This window comes from Trachurus trachurus (genome assembly GCF_905171665.1).
Source record: "Trachurus trachurus genome assembly, chromosome: 22".
Taxonomy (NCBI): domain Eukaryota; kingdom Metazoa; phylum Chordata; class Actinopteri; order Carangiformes; family Carangidae; genus Trachurus; species Trachurus trachurus.
Window position 1 is genome coordinate 24,660,733 of NC_139907.1, and position 25,279 is coordinate 24,686,011.

Here is a 25,279-nt window from a genome sequence, read left to right on the forward strand (position 1 = left end):
ACTGTGATCCAAAATTCATCTGGCTGTGCAGGATACAGTGGAGGTCTGTCTTTTTCACGTATCAGGACATTTAATATCTTGTTTTCCTCAGCCACTGTTACATGAATGTTATGAGCAAATACATGAGAATGATTCAAAATGATATGTTTTAACATGAAATCCTTGAATGGAAAAAAGTAATGTTTGAAGTGTATAAAGCAGAGATAACTATACTGAACCTCTTTGCTTAGTAGCTAATACCAATTAATGACATAAAAACACATTCCTCAGGCAGATCTACAGTATCTATCTATCTATCTATCTATCTATCTATCTATCTATCTATCTATCTATCTATCTATCTATCTATCTATCTATCTATCTATCTATCTATCTATCTATCTATCTATCTATCTATCTATCTATCTATCTATCTATCTATCTATCTATCTATCTATCTATCTATCTATCTATCTACCTACCTAACACTATGTTTTAACATTTCAGTGATTTGCATGAACATAAACATCAAATTCAGGCAAGAATAATTTCATAAAACTAATCAGCACCACTACTTAAAAAGAACAAAGACAGTGAGAGCTTTAAATGCTAGAAAAGGCCCAGAAACATCTTAGTTGACCCAACAATACTGACTCTCCATTAGAAACAGACTATACCCTGAGGTATAATTACGTAAGGTATGAAGTCAGGTATGATTAAATATATTTTTCCCCTCATCAAGCTCAAAATACATGAAACAAAATTAAAAAACAAACAGTATATATGAACTAAATTTCATGGTTTGTGTATTTTATCTCATAGTTTTACCTGCTTCGTCTGAATGAAAGGAATGAGAAGCAAAAGCTCATAGGAAATAAATGAGAAAATTAGAAAAAGTTCCTCTTCTTCACATTAGAGGGAGACAGAGATCAACAAACTCATTTGTTTGACTGCAACATCTTCAACATCACACAAACAACTGGAAAGTTGTGACTGTGCGCTGATTTTCAAGATCATATTTGAAAATTAAAATCATGTGGGCTAACGTAATAACCAGTGTAAAGAGTGTTACGACACCACAGTAAACATGTCATCTGTCACATTACTTCATACACATCATTGGTGAAGTTACACACAGTCACACGCAGTCTCTCCCTTTTCCTTGAATACAAATGACTGGACACACAAACTTGAATGAGCCATGTGTAGGTTATTTCACACAGGTCGTTTTGTAACTTTGCAAGTATTTGTGAAAATCACTTTACAAGCTTTAATATTTCTGACCCAGATTTTTTAGCCAATAGCTCTGCAGGTCCTGTAATGCGTGAACTTTTATATATATCTTTTAATTAAATAAACACTTCATATTAGTAGTTTAGTGGTTACAGTAACTTGAATCTCAACAAGACCAATGAAAACCTCCAGGGATTGAAAGGTGAAATCTGCCCTAATGCAGGTTTGAAGCAGCAGAGCAGCTAAAACTACCTGGCGCAAGACTTATTCCTGCTGATTTTCTCTGCTGGTTTACTTGTATTGTTTCATGTCCAGGGCCGTTGTATAGGAGAGAAAGGTGACGATAATTCTAGGGACCCCGCGCCCAGTAGGGGCCACAAAAAAACACAGTAGTCTAATCTTTGTATGACTGAATTATTCTGCATAAGACCCTGACTAATACTCATAGTAATGCTGCATTAGCATCAAAACAAAGTAGGCTAAATAAAAAATGATAATACATACGTAGTCTAAGAAAAAAAGTTGAAAAGTCAGGGGCCCCAGAATTCCTAGCAACGGCCCTGTTCATGTCTTACTGTAATCAAGATCTCGGGAAAGTTGGAATTTGGAATTTGATCAGAGGAAATGGAAACTAAAAAGGCTTGGACGCACCTTCCTTTGTTCAGGTTACATCAAAATTTCATTTCTCTAGAAATAGCAGCTGAGCCTCCTATAAAAGGCTGAGGAGAGTCACAGCTGCTACTGTTGATCTCACACTACATCACATCACCGACTATGGGACTCTGTGAGTATAACTGCTCCTCTGACAATAATGTATTTTCTTTGCTTCTTAACACTTGCTTTCCATATTTGCATGATCATCTCTAATAGGGATGGAACGGTTCATGATAAAAGTATTTGATGCACTTGTGTCGGTTTGGGGCTTGTTTTTTTGTTTTTTTTATTGGCACAGAGCTGGAGGGTTCAGTGTCAGTGGTGAAAAGAAGAAGGATAGACAGAGGATGAATCAGCAGCATTGTTTAGGTCTACTGTGTGGGAGCAGTGTGGTTGTGTTAGAAAAAAACTATGACTATGAGCAAACTGTTGCACATACCAGCAGTAACACATCCAGTATATTGGCTCATCTACAGTAGAGAGAAATCCAATGCATGTTAAATAGATGCAGGGTTGCTGTAGCGTTGATGTTTATTCTTGTTTCTGTGTCATCTTTCAGTGACTTACATGGCTGTTGCTGCTGGAGCAGGTAAGACAGGATGCCTTTAAACATTAAGACATGAAACATGGTAACATTTCAGATCATCTACTGTATCAAATAATCTTTCTCTGTCGTTTTGTGTGTCCAGGCGGCGCCATCGTCTCTGCTCCTGTTATCCTCGGGGCCGTATGCTTCACCTCAGCTGGAATAGCAGCAGGCTCCTACGCTGCGTCCATGATGTCAGCTGCTGGAGGTGGAGTGGCTATTTTGCAGTCAGCAGGTAAACATCATAACTGTTGCTGGACTGATAATCAAAGGGGCCTCATGTCCCCTCCAACTGTGATCCACCTCTTTCTGAAGCGTAACTACACAACTAGTTTTGTCTGACCGACCTATAAAACATTAAGGTCATGTTATGTGTTACATGGTCTTACTGAGGATGAGCCAGGTTGTTTGATCTCCTCTGTACAAAATAAATCCACTGTTGTTCTGCGGGACAGTTGTTAAAGTGTGTTGTCTGGCTGCAGGTATGGCTGGTCTGTCAACGGGTGCCACGGCTGCCGTGGGCGGTAGTGGAGCAGCAGTGGGAGGAACAGTTGGAGCACTGGTGACTCTTCTCATCTGAGACCAAACTCAAAGTCATGAAAGGAATACAGTAGAAGAAGAACATTAGGCTATCTCTGCCAAAGAAAGACAATAAATGATGTTAATGAAGTATAAAATGTAATGAAGGAAAATGTATTTTATCTCATAGCTTTATCTGCTTCATCTGAATGAAAAGAGGAATGAGAAGCAAAAGCTCATAGAAAACAAATGAGAAACACTTCCTCCTCTTGACACCAGAGGGAGACAGAGATCAACAAACTCATTTTGACTGTAACATCTTCAACATCACACTGGGGCAATTGATTAAAGTTGTAACTGTGCGCTGTTTTGCAATGATCATATTTAATAAAAAATAAATAAAAAAACATGTAACATTAATAATTGACAGTGTTGACACACTACAGTAAACGTTTGATCTGTCACATTGTTATCACTCCATACATCAGTGGCGAGGTTACATAAAGTCACACGCAGTCTCTCCTTTTTCCACACATACAAATGACTGGACACACAAAATTGAATGAACCATAATGTAGCCTATTTCCACAGGTTTACAAATGTTGCCTTATAACTTGGCAAGTATTTTTGAAAATCACTTTTTTTTTTTTTTTTTTAAAGGTTTATTTAGAATGGGACCTCACATATTCATGAACATACAAAAAAAAACAATTAATTGCTGTAAATATGTCGGATTCAGCTGGAAGCTAATTTCCATCCGCAGTCCCATGACACATAATTAAATAAAATTACACTCAGACATTTAAAACGATAGACAATAACCTTCATAGGGTGTTTAGCAGCAGTTACAATTGCAATGTTGCAAATTACTCAGCAGGTGACAATGCTAGGCGACGCATTGCCACCTGCAGAAAGAGAGAGAAAAAAAAAATAATAATAATAAATAGATAAAATAAAATAAAATAAAATAAAATAAAAATAGATAGGTAATAATGCAGGTGACAATGCTAGGTGACGCATTGCCACTTGCAGGGAAAGAACAATAAATGAATAGATAATGAACAAGAAACAATAATAATAATAAAGAAAAAAATAATAATAATAATAATAATAATGGTGCAGGGGACAATGCTAGGCGACGCATTGCCACTTGCAGAGAAAGAAAAAAATATAAAATAAAATAGAATAATAATAATAGTGATAACCACAGTGGTAACAAAGGTAGTGTACAAAGTTAGCAGCCATTATAACAATAATAAATGAGAGGCCAGATAATGATATCTGCATAGATATAAAAGAGGTAGCTACACAATAATTTACAATAATGGATATGCTATAAGAGGAGATAAGAACTACAGTGGTACTGTATGAAAGTGCTAATTAGTCAGTATTCCAGACATGGGTGCAGGTTTGGTGGGACAGTAACCATGTTTTAAGCTGTTTTTTGAATGCATTAAACGTGGGGCTGTCTCTAATTGGGGTTGGTAGACTGTTCCAACAAGTACCGCCCTTCACAGTTAAAGAGTTTTGGCCTATTTGGCTTCGTCTGAATGGCACCTCGCAGTCCCCTCTGGAGGCAGATCTGGTGCTGAGTGTGTTATCTCTCTGTCTGAAAAATTCCCTCAGCGGGGGGGGCCAGCCCGTTGAGGGTTTTATAGATGAGACAGCTATTCTTAAAACTCCTAAGGTTTTCAAAGCTCAGAAAATTGTGCCTCTCAAAAATTGGACAGTAATGAGAGGAAAGAGATTTTTTGGCGAATACCATAACAGCTTTTTTATACAACTGTTCAATCGGTTTCAGTGTGGTGACACCGGCGAACGACCATATTACAAAACAATATTCAATGTGGGATAAAATCATACAATGAAGATAAGATTTAGCTGCTTCAGACGAGATGAAGGGCCTGATTTGTTTAAAATTCTGCAGGCTGAATCGTATTGTATTCGCCACTTTTTTGATGTGTTTTTTGAATGTAAGATTTGCATCTAGCGTGATACCAAGGTACTTGAACTGATCCACTAGTTCAAGTTCTACTCCTCCAATGTATACTTTGGATCTGCTCTGGTTCACAGGTCGTTTTGTGAAAGTCATGCACACAGTTTTAGTTGTGTTGAGCAAGAGGCAGTTGTTGTTAAGCCAGTCCTGGACCTTGGTTAGGGCATTGGTGAGCTTGTTGGAGGTGATGTCAGAGTTTGAGCCATGGGTGAAAATAACTGCATCGTCTGCATACATCTGGACGTTGAGGTCTGGACACGTATCTGGGAGGTCATTAATATACATCGAGAACAACAATGGCGCAAGGATCGAACCCTGGGGGACCCCAACAGCAGAAGAGCGGAAAGGCGATTTGACCCCATCAACAGCTACACATTGTGTTCTGTTCGCTAGGTATGATCCAAACCATTGCATGGTGCTATCAGAAAAATTTAAAAATGTGAGCTTGTTTAAGAGTACTTGATGGTTGACGGTGTCAAATGCCTTTTTAAGGTTGAGAAATACCGCACTGACACATGATGTTTTGTCCAGTAAACACTTGATTTTTTCAATGAACATACAGTTGGCTGACTCGGTGGAATGGTGTGCCCTGAAGCCAAACTGCATTGGATGCAGTGGAGTGGGACCCTCATCTAGATGCCTGATGAGTTGATTCGCAACCCATTTTTCAGCTATCTTAGAAATCACTGGAAGTATACTGATGGGTCTGTAATTAGCTTCCAGTGATTTGGAGCCAGATTTGAAGACGGGAGTCACCGAAGCCACCTTCCAGGCTAACGGGACTTTGTTTTGGCTAATGGATAGGTTAACCAGATGCATAATGGGTTTACACAGAGCATGGGAATGAGACTTTATAAAATTTGTGTCAATACCATATGCATCTTTTGTTTTGGAGCATTTGAGCGCTCCAATTAGCTTTTTGACTTCCGTCTCTGTTATCTTGGCTAGCTGAAAGATGGGCTGTTTGTTGCTGATCGGGCGAGGTACAATAGTTGATGGTGTAAATATTCTTGTTATTTCAAGCACACTGTCTATAAAATAGTTGTTAAAAGAATTTGCAATTTTTGCAGGATCATTCACCAAGACATTATCAATAATCAATTCAGAGGTGTTTGATTCATGTTTGATATCCTTGCCTAGCAGCTTATTTAAGGTTTGCCACACCTTTTTCCCGTTGCCCTTGGCACCCTCGATTACAGAAATAAAAAAATTAGCTTTGGCCCTTCTCAGCGACTGGACTACTTTGTTACGTATATGTGTGAATTTTAGCCTGTCAGTAGACAGGCCAGACTTCAAGTATTTCTTAAGTAGTGAGTCTCTAGACTTTAACAGATCCCTACAGTTTTGGTCGAGCCATGCAGGGAGTTACGTGTCCTGGCTCTACTTTTCCCTCTTCTAGAGAGCGGGGACATCACATCACACACATTACAAACCTAACTATTTTTGACCCAGAATTTAGCTCATACAGTAGCTCTGCACGTCCTGGAATGCTTGAACATTTTTGTGATCTTTTATTAAATAAACACTTAACATAGACAAGTGAAAACCTCCAGGGATTGAAAGTTGAAAGTTTGTCCTGATGCAGGTTTCAAGCTGCAGAGCAGCTAAAACTACCTTGTGCTAGATTTTCTCTGTTGTTTCCGCTGTCATAATCAGGATCTCAGGAATGTTGTTTATTGGTTAATTAGAGGAAACGAAACTTAGGACCGCCTCCCTTTGTTCTGGTTACATCGAAGTTTCATTTCACTAGAAATAGCAGCTGAGCCTCCTATAAAAGGCTGAGGAGAGTCACAGGGGTTGTTTCTCTCCTATGACAACACCACATCAACACGACAACACAGTCACAGCATCAGCAGTCTACTGCTCTACTACTCTACTACTCTACTGACAATGGGTCTCCGTGAGTATAACTGCTCCTCTGACAATAAAATAGAAATTGCATGATCATCTTTAATTGGGATGGAATGGTTAATGAAAAAAATGTCCCGATTTGGTGGGCTTGTCTCAGCTCAGGGCTTGTTTTTCTTTAATTGGCACAGAGGTGGAAGGTTCAGTGTCCGTGGTGAAAAGGACAAGAGGAAAAGACAGAGGATGAACTAGCAGCATTGTTTAGGGCTGCTGTTGTGGAGCAGTGTGGATGCAGAGTGATCTGATGATGTCAACAGTAACAAACTGCGATCATGAGCAAACTGTTGCACATACCAGCATAATGGATGCAAGGTTGCGGTGTATGTGTGTGTCACGGGGTGTCACGTCAGAGCAGTGAAGTAAACACACAACCTGAGGTCAGAGAGTTGGTTAACGTTGAAATAGATTAGCAGGAAGGTTATATATTTTAACAGCAGCAGTATCTGTCAACAGCTTTATTATGAGGGTTTTACCTGCCCATGCCTAAAAGTCCAGTAGCAGAGCAGCATTGTAAACCATTCATTGTCTTCTTTGCCTAAAAATCTATCATTATTCAGGAATATATGTCTTTTAAACATCGATATTGATTGAATGTAATTATTAGAATTTTAAAATACAAAAATTCAAATAATGTTATTCTGGTTATCTTGTTGCTACCATTAATAACCATTGTTTAAAAAAACACACACACAGGTCTTCTGCTTCATCCCCCTGACTGCAGTTAGTAACTAATATCTTCTGTCATATTACAGAGAAGCATGGCCATCTTCACCAGATAAAATATAGAAAGGAAGATAAAAACCATGACCTAAAACTGTGATAGGGACTGAAGTGTGGATTTTGTGAAACATTCCACCCATTGTCTCAAATGATAGCCTACCATCTGAGCTGTAGCTGTAGCTTCAGTGTTCATTCTTGTTTCTGTGTCGTGTTTCAGTGACCTGCGTAGTTGCAGCTGGACTTGGAGCAGGTAAGACAGGATGCCTAAAAACACAGACATGAAACATGGTAACATTTAAGATCACCTACTGTATCAAATAATCTTCCTCTGTCTTCATGTGTGTCCAGGCGGCGCCATTGTTGCTGCTCCTGTTATCCTCGGGGCTGTAGGCTTCACCTCAGCTGGTATAGCAGTAGGCTCCTACGCTGCGTCCATGATGTCAGCTGCTGCAGTTGCTAATGGAGGTGGAGTGGCAGCAGGAAGTCTGGTGGCTATTGGGCAGTCACTAGGTAAACATCATAACTGTTGCTGGACTGATAATCAAAGGGGCCTCATGTCCCCGCCAACTGTGATCCACCTCTTTCTGAAGCGCAGCTACACAATTAATTTTGTCTGACCGACCTATAAGACACATTGATGTCATCATGTTATGTGTGTTGTCTGGCTGCAGGTATGGCTGGTCTGTCTACGGGTGCCGCTGCTGCCGTGGGCGGTAGTGGAGCAGCAGTTGGAGGAACAGTTGGAGCACTGGTGACTCTTCTCATCTGAGACCAAACTCAAAGTCATAAAAGGAATACAGTAGAAGAAGAACATTAGGCTATCTCTGCCAAAGAAAGACAATAAATGATGTTAATGAAGTATAAAATGTAATGAAGGAAAACTTGTGGGCATTTGAATTGTGAAGGATTGAGGGATTGAGATAATGTTTTATTTTTTTGTTTCTACAAAATTTTTACATTGTCAAGATGTTTCATAAATAAAATGCATTTTAAAGTGGTAAACTGGTTCATTGTCTTTTTTTTGGTTCTAACTATGCATCCATCTATCTTAAGTCTATGTTATTGTTATTGTTATTATTATTAAAGTCATTCATTAGCCATACAGTTACATCAGTTTTAGGGTCATAGGGGTCTGTGCTGCCATTCTCTGTATCATTATGCCCATATTCTTCAGTGTAGAATGACTTAAATATCCATTACAGCCAGAACAAAGTGTATTTTTCTATGATCACTTACAATCTCACGAATGTTACTGTACTGGGCTTTAGTCTTGGTTGTCTGTCAACCTTTTTTACAGTCTATGGTCACAACACAGTTTGACAGTGATAAAACTCTCTCTGTCGCCCTCTTCTGGTCAGATTGTTAAACTAGTTTCATTTCTGAAGAAACGACACCATTACAAAGCAAATCAGCCTTCAGTCCAGTCCGGTTTACAGCACAGCTCAAGGTTCGTCGGTCGGATACGAGAGAAACAAAGCAGTGAAGAAAACAGAGAAAAGCATGGGTCCAGGTTAGTGAAGCCTACCACTCTCCCTTTCACAATATTTTCAATCAGTGAATGTTTGTAGCCTGACATGTTTCAGTGTTTTGATGACAGTTTAGACACAGTGATATGCAGACAGTAGAACAGATGACCACCCGACATGATTTTCATCCTTCGAAATCTACTCTACTGAGGCTGCAGCACCCAAAGGCGTCTCCCCTAAACAAAAGTAACATGTGGTCACCTCAGCTGTAGCCAGATGTTGATGTATTCTTCTCCTGTGTTTCAGTGATAGGCGCTGTGGTGGGAGCAGGTAAGACACTATTGGCCTATGCCTGTGTTTAGGCTACTTTGTTTTCAGCTTGAGTTTATAAATCTGCTCAAGTCAACGCATGATCTATTTCTGCTGTTCTCTTGTTTGTTCACAGCGTGTGCAGTCGGTGCTGTGGCCTCCGTTCCTCTTGTCCTCGGGGCCGTAGGCTTCACCTCAGGCGGAATAGCAGCAGGCTCCGCTGCTGCTAAATTGATGTCAGCTACTGCTGTTGCCAGTGGAGGTGGAGTGGCAGCAGGAAGTACAGTGGCTGTTTTGCAGTCAATAGGTAAACACCACAGACCTGGATGTCAGTGTCAGTGTATCCTTACGGTAAATACAAGATTCAATAGGAGGAAGTACAATAGCTTCGGTAGCTACATTATACTAATACCTTACTAATGCCACTGTTTCAGCCTCTTTTAAGTATATTTTGGGCTTTTGCCTTTTAATTGACAGGACAGAAGAGATAGACAGGAATTGGGGAGGCAGAGAGAGGGGGAATGAAAGGGCACACTGGGGGATTTGAGCCTGGGCTCGCTGCAGCGAGGACTATGGCCTCTGTATCTGTGGTGTCTGCTCAACCCACTGAGCTATACGACGCTGTCATCTTTTTTCAACCTTAAAGTTTTGATTTGTCTGATTATGTGCTTGATCATTTACGTAATGAAATGCAGTGACGTTCAAATATGTGTGATTTCCCCTGTAGGTGCAGCTGGTCTGTCAGCGGTGACCGGTGCAGTTGTGACCGGTGCTGGAGCAGCAGTGGGATGGCTGGCTAGCTTCAAACGCTGAAAAAAACTCTAAAGGAGAAATAACACATTGGGTGGAGCAGAAACATTGCAATCCACTTTCAAATAATCTTTGTCTTCAAAGAGCTGAAAGATTTGCTTGTGTGCAGTTTCTTTAAGTCTTAGATGGAACACAATTTAATGACACTTAAAGAAATGAAGCCTAAATAAATGCATTGGAAAAGTTTGACTGGGTCATTGCCTTTTTTTTAGGTGAAGTGTTCATCTATATGACAAATTATATGATGATCTAACCCTCAGGTTTATATGGCACTGTTATGACACACGTGTCTGATGACATGATAAAGATGACGTCTGAAGGAGCCAACTCTAAACTGGTTTAGCAAACTCATCATTATTATTATTATTATTATTAATATTATTAGGCTATAGCATATTATTTTTTACTTTGACTGTCGTCATCAGAAACATTCATTTTAGTTTAGCTGAAAGACATGAGTCAGACTGACAGATCCAATCAACAGCTGTTAACTATACATGTCTTATTGGCTATACCAAATGTGAGAAGGTGACACTGAACTAATAATTATACATCCTCAATATCATCTTAATGTTAAGGTTGGGCCGCCCTCTAAAATGTTCACTGTGTGTTTGGTGTTGTGCCTGTCACTGGTCAAATGTGTTTTTAAAATCAGCCAGAGGCACCAACTGAAACTAAATGTTAAAGATATTTCCAGTGAAAACTGTTGAAATGTCTTTAAAGGTGTTAGCTGCAAGTTTAATTCCTCCTGGCCAGTATATGACCGTCGCACTCACACTTGCCCGCTCTCGCTCCAACCTTCAATTGTACTGGTTGCCAGGTAACCGTATTTAACGAGCAGTTGACAACGGACTGGAAACACATCTGACCACAGACAAACCCGACTGTTAGTTAGCATTAGCATTAGCACGATGCCATTTTCGCCTCAAATGACATCAACATAGCCTACTAATGCTGTTGGCGCAGAGATCATTTCATGTCGACGTTGCCAACGTAACCAGATGTAAATATTTATATATTTTGGACCCGTCAAAATTTATAAAACAATTATTTCTATACTATAAAAAAAAATTCTGTAAAATTAATACTTTAGGCTATTCTTCACCCCTCTAGACATTCTGTGGATGTATTATTTTTGAAAATGTAATCGTTTTAATGAAAAAGTCATAGCTACAAGTCACAACAATGGTCAGACACACAGGAAATAAAGGAGCTGGCTTGCAGTCGGGTTGCCATCGCCTGTGGGGGTAGAGAGCTTGTTTTGAAGACTCACTCCTTATCACAGTGGCCCAGTTATTCACTATCGGTACATGTAATCTCACTGATGCTATGATAAGGGGTAAAAAATTAAAAAAATTAAAAAGAAACAGCCCAGAAAAAGTACATCTAAAAAGATGTTTCTGCTTGTGTTGTTAAAAATGTGGGAGGTTTGTCTGGATTGCTTGCACGGCAGCCCAACCAAATGTGGCTGTAACAAAACATTCAGTGTGTCCCTCATGGACAAATAAGTGCAAATAGTTCATATAGTGATATAAATGAATCTATGACACTATTTTCAAAGAAGCTGGAATTAGGCTATATAAACAGTGTGATAAACATTACTACACAAAGACAGTAGAGTATCAAAGCAGACTCAGTTGGGCATAGATGTTGTGTGGGCTAAAGCCACCACTGGACACACAGACATGCAGGGCCGTTGCTAGGAATTCTGGGCCCCCTGAAAAAATACTGATGTGGGCCCCCACCCCCTGACTTTTCATCACCACTTTTTTGATTGACTGTGTATAAGAGGAATTTAGTCACACACAAAAATCAGTCTTCTGGGGGGGTTTTATGGGCCCTACTGGGCTGTGGGCCCCTAGAATTGTCATCGCCTTTCTCCCCTATGCAACGGCCCTGCAGACATGTGACAGTTTGGGTAGAAGCAACAATCCTGCCTCGATTCCTCCAGAAACTGCATCATCTAGTGGTGGAATTGAAGGCTGTCAGTTTTATGTGAACATTGCCTGTACTGTCTTTGTTCCAAAGTCACAAATTACCTTAATTTATTTATAGAGGATGAAACTATTCTGGAGCTAACACTCATCAAATGACACTTTAAGATAACTGACCATGTTTCCTCCTCTTAGCACATGTCAGATGTGATGATGCTGTAATTTAGATGTATTTACTCATTCCACCTTTATTTATAATAGGATGTCCAATGAGACACAGGTGACAGCACCCTTTGTGCACACACAGGATAATAAAAGCCAAAGCCAATCATTTAGACAAACACTCAATAGCAGACTAGAATTTCAGCATTATAATGAACCTCACTTTTATCTTTAACATCAACATTTTTTAGCTTCACCACCCAGGCTTCTGTTCTACTATAAAACATTTTGATTTACATTTAGGCTACTCATCTGGTTTGACTGGCTATACAGTAATTATGACAGAAGCAGAAGGACAAAGCATAAAAGCAGAAGGCCTTATTCTGACATGAGTTATATTTATCCATATAATAAAGTTGTGCCTAAACCTAGTGATGCCTCTGCGGTAAGTGGCTCTGCAGCTGCCCATGTTATTCTATAGAATTCCTATTGACCAATTATATTGTATTACCTATGATGGTTGAGGTTCTATAAATCTATTTCTCTCTCTCTTTCCTTTTAAATGCTGTTTCTACTGCAGGAATAAAAGCATAACTGTCCACAGTGAATTACAGCAGTCACGATTTTATTCAGTCTGTTCTTGTATTTTAAATATTTAAAAGTTTGTTTAAAAAGCTGTAGCAAGAAAAACATGTTGTTTTAAACCGACAAACAAGCAGTAAATAACACACTTAAATACGTTTGGATGTAAACTAAAGCAACCCTGTGGTTTAGGTGCTGTAGGAACAGTATTTCACATGACATCCCACCACGCCCACATTCACTGCAGCTTCTACATGACGTAGCTGGTCGTCAAAAAAGATGTGAGGGCGGATGAGCTGAAGCACCGGGCCTTTGGAAGGTCCTGACAGGAAGTAGGCCTCATTCATCTCCACACCCCAGCTCTTCAGAGTGTTCAGGGCTCTGAACCCTGCTTTGCCTGCATCACGGGATGTCACCAGGTAGGTACGAATGGGGTTGTTTTTTTCCATAAATTTCCCCTGCAGCCTCACTACGGTCTCCATGAACTCCTTAAATGGCCCCTGTGTGGACGAAAGGAGAAGAAAAAGAGAAGCAAACTTAATCATTTCTTATTTTGAAGTTCATTCACTTCATCATCACCATTCAATCAGTTATATGAAGAACGTGAAAATCACAATGAATTTACTTGGTTCATTGTATCGTTGACGTGCTCTCTCTCATGGTCAATGTATCCTTGGAGCCCTTGTCCTTTGAAAACAAGCTCTGATTCATTAGAGAAGAGAACAGCATCACCATCAAAGGCCACGCGCAGCTGAGTCTCCGACACCTCTGTCATGTTCTCTGGTGTGTGCATCTCAGCAGCTGCTATACCTGAATCAGAAACATTAGACAGGGTCATTAACACCTACACTGTCAACAGAATAAACTTATTTCTTTAAGTTATCTGTGTTGATGTTTGTGTACGAGCTGTGGATTGTAGAGACGGCCCCATAACAGTTAGTTTCCTTCGTTTGTTTACCAGTCCATTTACACTTACCCTGGTTGATCACTTCTTTAACCTTTGACCCATTTGGAGTAGACAGGTAGAGATGGGTTTTGTTTTCCTGTAATGCACCGATGAGATCACTGCCCTTCACAATCAAAGGAGTGATTATGTCTTCTAGATCTGAAAACAAGTATGAATAAAAAGCTTCGGTTTATAGCAGATAGTAATTTGCAGATGCAGTATTTCTGGACAGGGGCTGTTGGGCCTATAAATTGAGAGCAACCTGAATCTTCCATGGATCACTACTATAGTAGCCTATATCATGGATTAAAACAACAACTTCCTGTGGCTGAAGTTTCCCCTGCCCACACTGTCAACAAACAAATCAGCCCCACTTAAACCTACCGTTTTACTGGTTGCCAGCAGCAGACACATGACATCAACTTTCTACTGTAATGCTGTTGCCACAGAGATCATGCCATGCCGACGTTGCCAACATAACCAGATGTAAATATTTATATATATATATTTATATACTATTAAAATAAATTCAGTAAAATTAATACTTTTATTCTGCACCCCTCTAGACATTCTGTGGATGCATTATTTTTGAAAAATGTATCCTTTTGATGAAAAAGTTGTAGCTATGACCTTAAAAGATAAAAGTGAGGTTCATTATAATGCTGAAATTCTAGTCTGCTATTGAGTGTTTGTCTAAATGATTGGCTTTGGCTTTTATTATCCTGTGTGTGCACAAAGGGTGCTGTCACCTGTGTCTCATTGGACATCCTATTATAAATAAAGGTGGAATGAGTAAATACATCTAAATTACAGCATCATCACATCTGACATGTGCTAAGAGGAGGAAACATGGTCAGTTATCTTAAAGTGTCATTTGATGAGTGTTTGCTCCAGAATAGTTTCCAAGATAAATAATAACTTTTCATCCTCTATAAATAAATTAAGGTAATTTGTGACTTTGGAACTACATATATAACATTCAAATACAATAGGACATTTTTGCCATTTACATTGTTTTGGTGCATCAGTTACTCACTGTGCTCTTGGATGAATGTGTTTGTCAGGTCGTCTGACTTTTCTTGGATGAGTTTGACCACAAAGAGCTCGTTACTGCCGACCTTTCTAAGTTCAGCGTTCACTGCCTGCAGAGCCTGAACACAACAAAACCCATGACATTAAAAAAATGCAATACTGAATAACTGCATTGGAAATGTGAGTGTGTGCACGTGTGTATGTACGAGTACATTTGTAACTATGTGTGTTTGCTTAACTCTTCCTTTGTGTGTCCCTCAGTTTTTCCTGGTTCTGACCTTGACAAATGAGAATGCAGGTCCACGATGCACTGAGCTGCTCCCCTGCTGCTTCATGAAGAGGAGTTCAGATGACATCGCAATGGTAATGGGAATCTGTGACTCCTGCAAGGACAAACCAGAATTTCACTTTTTTAAAAACCATTTGACTAGTTCAGAACAATACTACTTCTACTTCGCCACTGGGCACTACAGGTACAGCTGTATGGTTGGGAGAAAACCGCTGTTGTTTTGATGTACTATCAGTGACATCTCCACCCATAAAACTACTATGGTCATAGTGCACAGTCGACTGATAACACCAGTAGGCTACAGTGTTGTCCTTTGGTCATAGAGAACCAGGAAACATTGTTCCGGTGCCAATGTCAAACAATTATTAGCTCCATGAATCCATTCCAGGGGATTTAATGAATGCCTCTATCACCTCCATTTTAATGAACAATCTTAATACAAAAAACACTGATTTTGAATTTTACTAAAATAAGACAAAATCTAGTAGGTATTCTCAAATCAATATTTATTGGTTGAAAAACATACACAGTCTGTTCCTTTGCTTTTGGTAAGTTAAATAATTCAGTTCAAATTTAAACTTGAATAAACCAAGTACATTTAGATCATATCAATGTATTGATTGGGTGTAATTTAGTATGTTCAAAAGGTAAAAACTATACTGCTGTGTAAGACTGTCACTCACTTGTTTCCCTGTAGGATTTCCTTCATGATCACCACTTGCTGCCATCTTCTTTTTAGGTCTGGTCAAAGGTTGGTTGTTTTTACAGCTGGTGTTATCAGCTCTCACTCTCTCTCTGCTGCAGCTCTCTGTTAGGCCTCTTGATGGCTCTTTTATGCCGTGTCCTCGGGTTTACCTGAGTCACTGTAATACTGGTCCATCAAGCTTGAACCTGTATAGCTACTACAGTCATAGATGCATCTGAACATGTTGTGAAATCTGAAGGAAGAGCCAGTGATGATGAGAAAGAGAAACTTAAAGTTTCAGGTTTGAACAAGCTCTGTGGTGGAATAAATGTTTATGGTTCAGCAGCACAATGAAAAAATACATAAAAAAAGATTAACAAATTAAAAAAAAGAAATATATAAATGATGGGGAAATATATCCTAATGAAATGTATTCCTGTTAGGATCTGGTCCTGTTGGTCCTGTGTTGTCTGCTGGGTTCCCTGTGTTGTCATGCCAACATCAAACAGTTGTTAGCAGCATTATTGTTACACTCCAGTAGAATCATTATGCATTAGCATAGGCTACTTTATGTAAATTCAGTGCAGCCTCAATGCAGTGATTGGAGAGCACACAGGCCTGCCACTGTCACAGATTTATTTTCTGAAAATGTATTTATCTATTGCTATTGGGATGCTACATAGAAATGTGAGTGAGTCCAATAGATTATCCTGTCCAGCTTTAATGTCAGAGAAACAAGCTGTGACTGTGGTAAATGTCTCTGATCACATACAGCTGCCCATGTTATTCCATCTACAATGTTTCCATAGACCTTTTTCATTGATTAAGGACAACTGTTCTGTTCTGTATGGTCATTAGTTAAATTACACATTATCTGTTCAGAAATAGAGTATGTTGTATAAACTTGTTTATCAATCTATCTACACTAACTGAGTGGAGACAGATGCTTAATTTAAAGGATGAGAACAACTCAAGTAAGAACAATTACAAGAATGGACTAAGTGCTTAATTTTCACATCTTTTATTTTGTTTAAGGATTGTACAGTGCATTAAGATTAACATTATCTCAAGCAGCAATTCAATATTAATTAAAGATTGTCTTAAAATAAAGATTCATAGCTAATGATCATCATGAAAATGCAATGGCAACTTTGCTGCATCTTCAGTGTCTGAAACTGAAACTGATACTGAAATAATTAATTATAAGATTATAAAGGGCAGAATTTCAGATGTGTCTGAGCTCAAGGACGTGTTTTGACAGGTCTACTGTGTTGACCTGTCAATTTATGACAATGTCTTGAGTCATGGGACCACAACTATAAGAATCATTTCTGACAAACTGAAACTGAAACTTGCATTGTTGGATCTTTGAATATACCGTGTCTCAGGTGTAAGGAGGACTCTGGCATTTGGCTTGACTGAGATTGTCTGGTGTAGAGGAAAGGCAATAAAAAAAAACATGCCTGCAGGTCGTTTGTTCAGCAGCTTATCATGACCCATGCTTTTGTTTTGTTAAGGGGACATCTAGTGGCTGCAGTAATTATGACAGAGGCAGAAGGAGGAAGGAGACGCGGTGACTGAGTTCAAAGAGTGTGAATATCCAGGTCAGGAGGAGGTTATGGTGGTTGGATGGGTCAAATGAAAAAGTCAGCACTCACAATTCTGTGTATAACTCTTGCGTCAAGCAGTAGTAAAGAAACGCACGCGCTTTGGCTCTAAGCCATATTCAGCGCTGTGTCAGTCAGACCCAGAACTTTAAAACAGAAGATCAGAAAGCAGAAGAAAGACTGATTCTGACCTGAGTTATGTTAATGCAGGAGTGTTAAGTATTAATCAGGCTGTTCTTCAAACACTAACCACACTAACTGCCTGTACAAACCCAAGTTGTGCTTAATGACTGTTATTCTAGTAGACATGGTAGAACAGTACAGTCTCTGTGTCTATTATGGTAACCATGACCACCAAGAAACACTCATATGGGTAACATGAGAGAGTGAAAAAAATTACCTGTGAGGATCTCAAAAAAAAAAAAAGTCTCTTTGGTTGTTTCGGTTGGATATTGTTGAATGAAGAAGCTGGATCCTCTGAAGAATTAGACTTTGATTGTCACAGACATCATGGTCAGCAGCTGTAGCTTGTGAGTAGTGGGGTAATGTGCCCTTTGAGGCTGATCCATAACGGTTCCACTGTGTGGGAAGGGAAACATCCCGAAGTCAAAATACCTCAATTGATGTTCACAATAAGATGTTATGTGACATCGCAGAAAGTGACATTATTTTGGCAGCAAGGAAACTGCTCCTGCTCCAGCTGAGCCACCACAACAGTAGTCAGAGTAAAACATCACATCTGAAAAACATTAAAGCAGAATTAAGCGATCCGGTTGTTTTGGCTAACTTCCTGTCAGCCGATGGAGTTAGCAGTCCCCGCCCTCGTCCCTACGTCACCACATTCACGCGCATCCCTTGGCTGCACACACAGAGAGGACCGCCCCTTTATGCCGTTCTCTCTCCTCATTGGATAAAGGTTGTAGGATACAAGGAAAGTTTTCTCCTCGGCTTACAGCAGAGCAGAGTGACTGACAGACCCGTGTTTCAGACCAAACACTCTATATAAGCGATTGCCGTCGGAAGACATAACTATTTAAGACTTATATTAACACAAACATTCCGCTTACTTCTGCTTTAACTCTATGATGAGAGTAAAACAAATATACAAAATGACCATTTATTTGCACCAAATGTCATTTTAATCAGCAAATATGAAATACTTCCTCCTTCCTGCTGGGACATGCATGTATGTGAAGGGCAGAATGCGGGCAGAAACATCAACAAGGGGCAATGGGAAAACACTGAAATTAAATACACAAGTGAGAAATGAGACATGGGTTGGACAATCAAACACAGGTGAGACACATGAGGTAAACATAGATAGGAGATCACACAGACAATACACGGTTATTGCACTGAATGTCATTTCATCATGTTAATCAGCACATATGAAAGAGATGTAAATGTAAACATAGCCTACTATGTTTGATCCACTGTTACCAAAAGTTTTGTTTATTCAGAAATTGTTTATTTATTTGTAAGTTTGTAAATATTTGTAAGTCTAATAAGAATCCCAGAGAGGTTGGAAAAATGAAAATTTACTCCGTTACTGTCCACCACTGAGTGCACCGAGGTTGAAAATGTCCACCAGTTGAGTAGAGCATTTGGAATGGCTTGCAGGTGTAATAATAACTGTGCGTTCACACCAAAAGCTTCCAAAGCGTCAAAAACGCTCGAGGGTGGGCGTCAGACAAGACAGCTCCCAAAACGGCAAATTTTTTCAGCCGCTTTGGCCGCTCGTCACGTGACTGGCGTCAAAGTTCGGTCGCGCTGGTCATTGGGGAGCCGAAATACAAAAAAAGAAAAAAAAAGGCAGCCGACGGACATCTCTATTCTGACAGGCTGCCGCTGGTTGCCGCTGGTTGCCGCTTAACCGCGTCATAGCTAATTACCCTAAAGTTAAACCTGGCTCAACTTCTCATCTTGACGCTTTGGAAGCTTTGGACGCTTTGGAAGCGCGGCGACGCCTGTTGACGCTTTGGTCGCTCAGTGTCGCCGGGCGCTCATTGAAAATGAATTGACTTCCGGCGTTTTTGACGCTTTGGAAGCTTTTGGTGTGAACGCACAGTAAAGATGACCCTCACCCTAACCCCTGAGTTCAGTGTAAAAGGGAATTATAGTCTAAGCTTCAGGAGATACAGTACAGTTCCATTTTGTTTCTAAAGTTTGGCTATGTTCCTCAAATGGAAAAACCATGACCATGTCAGTGTCCTAATGTCAGTGTCAAAGGTCATGGAGTTGATGAAGAGAACACAAAGATTGTGCAGGATGACTATAGGATTACAAATGATGATAGGTCACAGGAACAAGTCAAACAATGAGAGGTAATTTGTGAGAATGATCACAATTACAGCTCAATGATACAGCAAAGAAGGCAGGTTTTAGGTGTGTCACAGATGTGGTTCTTTATCTATTCATCCGTTTTTTTGTTTTGTTTAGGGATTGTACGGTATGTTAACATGAGCATACCTGAAGGACTTGTTTTGAAGGTTTACGTTGGTGACGTTATCACTTCATGACAATGTCTTTATGGGACCACAACTACAAGAATCATTTCTGACAAAGTGAAACTGAAACATTTGACATTGTTGATCTTTCAACTTGGCTCAGGTAAGACAACTGTGACCAACCAGAAGTAACTTGTGTAATGTGAAAACTACTGTATGAGGAATACCTTGTTGGTCATTAAACATAATATCTCAGTATTTTATTCATTACATGTGACTATTGCAAAAATAACTCCACAATCACAAAGTTTATCAAGTCAATCAATCACTTGTGTAAGATGTTGTCATAAGCTGTTTGACAAATTGGTTTGAAGTTAGTCTCTGTCTCCCCCTGATGGCAAGAGGTGGAAAGATGTGTCAACTATCAGTTCATGTGGACTTCACCTGCTGCTCTCTGTGAAGTAATCCTTACTTTTTACATCATTTGATTTAGTACAAGATGGTGAACGTCTCTTCAGCTCTGAATCCGACAAATAACCAGTTTGTCTCTTTGTGGGAGAAATAAGTTAAGTTAAGTTAGGTCACACTGACAGTGATGTTCCTGAGTGTTTGGGGTCTTTTGAACATCAGACACTCCCCCTCAGATCTCAACTGAGATTTCAACTCTGCTCTCTTGATCCAGAGCCATCTAGAGTGCTGTTACAAATGACTCCCTGAGAGCAGTGTAAGCTCTGCAGAGGGACTGCCCTGCAAAACCACTGCACCGTATTTCCACTGGACAGCACCTTGTATCCAGCCTTGACTGTGGCAGTTGGCTCTAGTTCTTCCCCTGTGTTTCAGAGGTCTTCTGCATTCATTCTCTGTTTCGTTCTCTGGAGCCATAACCATCTCCTTAAGTAGAGGCTTACTCTTTTTTCCAGGTCAGAGATGGTGGATGGTGGATCAGGAACTCATAGAGGAGTAGATGCTACAGTACTCTTTCCTATTCTTCTGGGGATCAGCTTTGGTTCTTCAGGGTTGCTAGTCGTTGCCCTACCGGGTCCCTGGACCCATGTGGCGTCCTTTGGCTTCTGCGTCTCCCTGGGCGTGGTGTCTTGGGTGCTCCTGTGGTCTGGCGGCTGCGCTAGCTGACTGCTGACTAACACTGCTCCATGACAACCAATGGTTGTGTACATAGAATAGTGTGCATATGCAAATTTGAATCATCAGTGGTTTGGGATTTTTGGATTAATCAACAGTTAAACTTTTTGGCTGTGGTTGGGGGTTGGGGGCTCCAAGGTCCCTTTTGCCTGGGGGCCTCCAGAGTGTCTAGAAATGCCCCTGGCTCTGGCTGCTTTATTTCCTTATACCTTATTTCTCCTCACTGCTTCCCTGTTCCTTGTTATGATTAGTGTGAACGCTGGTGTGCAGGTTGCAGGTATTTTCATATATGCAAATGTTTTCTATTGAAAGGTGCAATCACGTAGGTCACTTCACAAAGGCACTGAACTGAACAAACTTCAGGTAGTGACTATTTAACCAGCAGTGTCACCCTCAGTTCTGCTTACCTCTGATGACGCACACCGCATCGAAACGTTAGGTGTTGTGTACCTGCATTAAATTTTCTGCATTTTATCGAGTGCTCCAGTTGTTTCATTTGGGCTCAGTCCCTTTGTGAAGTGACCCACGTGATTGCACCTTTCAATTACCTGTCCTGTCTGAGAGCACCGATTCAAGAAATGTACACGTTTTGGCTCTGATTTCTCTTTCTCTCTCTCTCTCTCTATTTAAACACTGTTTCAACTGCAGAAAGGAAAGGTATTCACTGTGAAAAGTACATTGAGAGATAGGGAAAATTTAGCAAAACGTATCAGAAAATATAAAGCTAGTTGTAGTGCAGTTTGGAGCAGCAATTAAGTAAAATTGATCATTAACATGTCCCAATCTCGGAACCCAAAGAATAACAATCTAGCTGTCTCCTTAGACCTTTGGAGCTTATTTATAGTAGACTATATATAATAATTAAGTAATAAATCTTAAATCAGACAAACTTAAAGACATAAGCCCACAGTGGATCACACATGATTTTATTCATTATATTCAACAGTCTGTTCTTGTATTTGCACACAGTAACAGACCAAAACACTACAGTAGATCAAATGATAAAAGAGACAGACCATGCAGCACCATGACTGTAGACACACTGTCTACAGTCACATAATCATCAAGTATTTTCTGCTTATGAATTTTGTTGTTTTCAGGGTCAGTTACCACATCTGACTGACAAATGAAAAGTTTTATTGAAAAGCAGTAGCAAGAAAAAAATTATGTTATTTGAAACCCACAAACAAGCAGTAGAGCAACACACTGTCCAGCAGCCCTGTGGTTTAGGTGCTGGAGGAACAGTAGCTATTTCACATGACATCCCACCACGCCCACATCCACTGCAGCTTCTACATGACATAGCTGGTCGTCAAAAAAGATGTGAGGGCGGATGAGCTGAAGCACGGGGCCTTTGGAAGACCCTGACAGGAAGAAGGCCTCGTTCATCTCCACTCCCCAGCTCTTCAGAGTGTTCAGGGCTCTGAACCCTGCTTTGCCTGCATCACGGGATGTCACCAGGTAGGTACGAATGGGGTTGTTTTTTTCCATAAATTTCCCCTGCAGCCTCACTACGGTCTCCATGAAGTCCTTAAATGGTCCCTGTGTGGACGAAAGGAGAAGACAGGAGAAGAAAAAGAGAAGCAAACTTAATCATTTCTTATTTTGAAGTTCATTCACTTCATCATCACCATTCAATCAGTTATATGAAGAATGTGAAAATCACAATGAATTTACTTGGTTCATTGTTTCGTTGACTTTCTCTCTCTCATGGTCCATGTATCTTTGGAGCCCTTGTTGTCCTTTGAAAACAAGCTCTGATTCATTAGAGAAGAGAACAGCATCACCATCAAAGGCCACACGCAGCTGAGTCTCCGACACCTCTGTCATGTTCTCTGGTGTGTGCATCTCAGCAGCTGCTATACCTGAATCAGAAACATTAGACAGGGTCATTAACACCTACACTGTCAACAGAATAAACTTCTTTAAGTTATCTGTGTTGATGCTTGTGTACGAGCTGTGGATTGTAGAGACGGCCCCATAACAGAGTTTCCATCGTTGGTTTATTTACACTTACCCTGGTTGATCACTTCTTCAACCTTTGACCCATTTGGAGTAGACAGGTAGAGATGGGTTTTGTTTTCCTGTAATGCACCGATGAGATCACTGCCCTTCACAATCAAAGGAGTGATTATGTCTTCTAGGTCTGAAAACAAGAATGAAGGAGAAGTTTCTGTTTTATTTGCAAAATATGCATTATGAGAGACACACTGTTTATCACAGTACTAATTATATCATACAGACTTGGTATATTTGAGATGCTGTGGGAAATTAAATGATAATATTGGAGGAGACAGGTAGTTTTATGATTTTTTATTTTAATGGTCTAATAATTTCTATATGAACCCTCCCCTTGATTAATGCTGTACATCTTTACATCTGCAGATACAGTACCTGTTTACTCTCCTTTCTGCTGAATTTGTGAAGCAGGACCATACAGCACTATATCCAGGAAGGTAACTGCAATTTATTTCCTACATCTTCCTGGAGCATTGCTTGCGTCAGTTCTTGATTTTTGTGTAATTAGTTTAATTGGTTATATTCCTTTGCTTGCAGTGTCGCTTGGCTTTTTGAATGCAGGAAAAGTTGCTCTGTTTGAGACAGTGTCATACAGCTCCGGCTCATTTGAGGTAAAATGCCTCAAGCCTCCTTTTCCACTTTTTTTTTCTGTAGCCTACTTCCAGCTCACTGTTACCATCACTAATTAACATTCACATATAGGCTATTCAGTGAATGTATTCATGCAAAACACTGTAGAACTGACACAGTTAATTTTCAGAGGGAAGGTTTTGAGTTTTGAAATCATTCATATTACAGACAAACAATGGAAGCAAATCCACCAAAAAGGAAGTGAATAGGATCTGTTGGGCCTAAGTTGAGATCAACCTGACCTTATGGTGTCCCTCCATAGATCACCACTGTAGTACACTTAACGACGTAGCTATCATTGGGATTTTTTCTGTGTAAAATAGTAACTTCCTGGGGGTGAAGTTTCCCCTAGCCCCATTGTCATCAAACAAATCAGCCCCACTCACACCTGCTACACATACATAAACATAACATTAAAATATTTTTTACCATAGATAAATGGCTTTCTTATCATTCACATCAATGCATGATAAGAATGCTGACAAAATTGTATTGGTGCATCAGTTACTCACTGTGCTCTTGGATGAATGTGTTTGCCAGGTCGTCTGACTTTTCTTGGATGAGTTTGACCACAAAGAGCTCGTTACTGCCGACCTTTCTAAGTTCAGTATTCACTGCCTGCAGAGCCTGAACACAACAAAACCCATGACATTAAAAAACACAACTGACTGAATAACTGAATGGAAGTGTGCATGCGAGTGCAAGCATGCATGTGCATGTTTTTACATTTGTAACTGTGTGTGTTTGCTCAACTGTTCCTTTATGTGTCCCAGTTTTTCCTGGTTCTGACCTTGACAAATGAGAATGCAGGTCCACGATGCACTGAGTCGCTCCCCTGCTGCTTCATGAAGAGGAGTTCAGATGACATCGCAATGGTAATGGGAATCTCTGGCTCCTGCTGGAGTATCAGGACAAACTAGTGTTTGACATTTTAACAATAATCAAAATTTTAAGTATTCCCTAACCCTGAAAACAATATTTCCACTGCTCTACTGAGCAGTTTTTTATTGCGGTGGTCAGATAGCTTCAAGTTGAAATCTGTTCAACTTTTAGAGAGACATAAAGACAGACAGAGAGAGAGAGGCTGTGGTGTGTCTGAGTTCACAGTGAAAACCAAGAACGCAATAAATACTGACATCAGCTTGTTATGTTTCAGAGGAAACAGAGTGACCCGACCGATGAATATCATGAAGATGACAAAGTCCTCTGACACTTCCTTGTTCCGTGTTCTGGCATTCTGACAAGAGAGAAAAAAGAGAGCGCTCTGCAAGTAGCTGTAATAATTACTAATCATCACTTATGTGATAGAAAGAGAAATCCCTGTTGTTTGGACCGTGCCTAATAACATCCGGCAGGGGGACTAGCAATGTAAATCAGCCTGAGGCTGCAATTGGGTACAGCCGCACCCCCTTGGAGGGAGTGCTGAATGTTGTACATTGTCCTCCATAAAAAAATAAATACATTGAAATTGAAATTGAAATTGAAATTGAAATTGAAATTGCATGTATCGATACCATCCACCCAGCATAACCAGTCACTCTCCACTACTGCTGTGTAAGACTGTAACTCACTTGTTTCCCTGTAGGGTTTCCTTCATGGTCACCGTTTGTTGCCATCTTCTTTTTA

At 40.0% G+C, this 25,279-nt stretch overlaps 3 protein-coding genes across 6 annotated transcripts; 2 read left to right on the forward strand and 1 right to left on the reverse strand.

Annotated features, from left to right (window-relative positions):
• Nucleotides 1-1,981: 1,981 nt before the first annotated feature.
• LOC311005452 (interferon alpha-inducible protein 27-like protein 1) lies at nucleotides 1,982-8,819 on the forward strand. 3 transcript variants are annotated; one of them, XM_083997866.1, is made up of 5 exons: nucleotides 1,982-1,996; nucleotides 2,426-2,455; nucleotides 2,556-2,660; nucleotides 8,049-8,105; nucleotides 8,267-8,819. In XM_083997866.1, exons 1-5 carry the CDS (start codon nucleotides 1,987-1,989, stop codon nucleotides 8,362-8,364), a joined length of 300 nt encoding a protein of 99 aa, XP_083853992.1. In that variant the 5' UTR covers nucleotides 1,982-1,986; the 3' UTR covers nucleotides 8,365-8,819. The 3 variants fall into 3 exon arrangements, with proteins under 3 accessions (XP_083853992.1, XP_083853991.1, XP_083853990.1); XM_083997865.1 differs by lacking the exon at nucleotides 2,556-2,660 and having other exon boundaries at nucleotides 7,944-8,105; XM_083997864.1 differs by lacking the exons at nucleotides 1,982-1,996; nucleotides 2,426-2,455; nucleotides 2,556-2,660 and adding exons at nucleotides 6,763-6,867; nucleotides 7,813-7,845 and having other exon boundaries at nucleotides 7,944-8,105.
• Nucleotides 8,820-8,941: 122 nt separating this feature from the next.
• Nucleotides 8,942-10,366, forward strand: LOC311005453 (interferon alpha-inducible protein 27-like protein 2A). Its single transcript, XM_083997867.1, has 4 exons — nucleotides 8,942-9,105; nucleotides 9,368-9,391; nucleotides 9,507-9,677; nucleotides 10,098-10,366. The coding sequence occupies exons 1-4, from the start codon at nucleotides 9,096-9,098 to the stop codon at nucleotides 10,181-10,183; spliced, it is 291 nt and encodes a 96-aa protein (XP_083853993.1). The 5' UTR covers nucleotides 8,942-9,095; the 3' UTR covers nucleotides 10,184-10,366.
• Nucleotides 10,367-12,884: 2,518 nt separating this feature from the next.
• LOC311005225 (cytosolic 5'-nucleotidase 1A-like) lies at nucleotides 12,885-25,279 on the reverse strand. 2 transcript variants are annotated; one of them, XM_083997582.1, is made up of 6 exons: nucleotides 25,225-25,279; nucleotides 24,444-24,548; nucleotides 14,841-14,955; nucleotides 13,835-13,963; nucleotides 13,484-13,668; nucleotides 12,885-13,358 (listed from the first exon to the last, which is right to left on the reverse strand). In XM_083997582.1, the coding sequence occupies exons 1-6, from the start codon at nucleotides 25,267-25,269 to the stop codon at nucleotides 13,047-13,049; spliced, it is 891 nt and encodes a 296-aa protein (XP_083853708.1). In that variant the 5' UTR covers nucleotides 25,270-25,279; the 3' UTR covers nucleotides 12,885-13,046. The 2 variants fall into 2 exon arrangements, with proteins under 2 accessions (XP_083853708.1, XP_083853707.1); XM_083997581.1 differs by lacking the exons at nucleotides 24,444-24,548; nucleotides 25,225-25,279 and adding exons at nucleotides 15,115-15,219; nucleotides 15,809-15,901.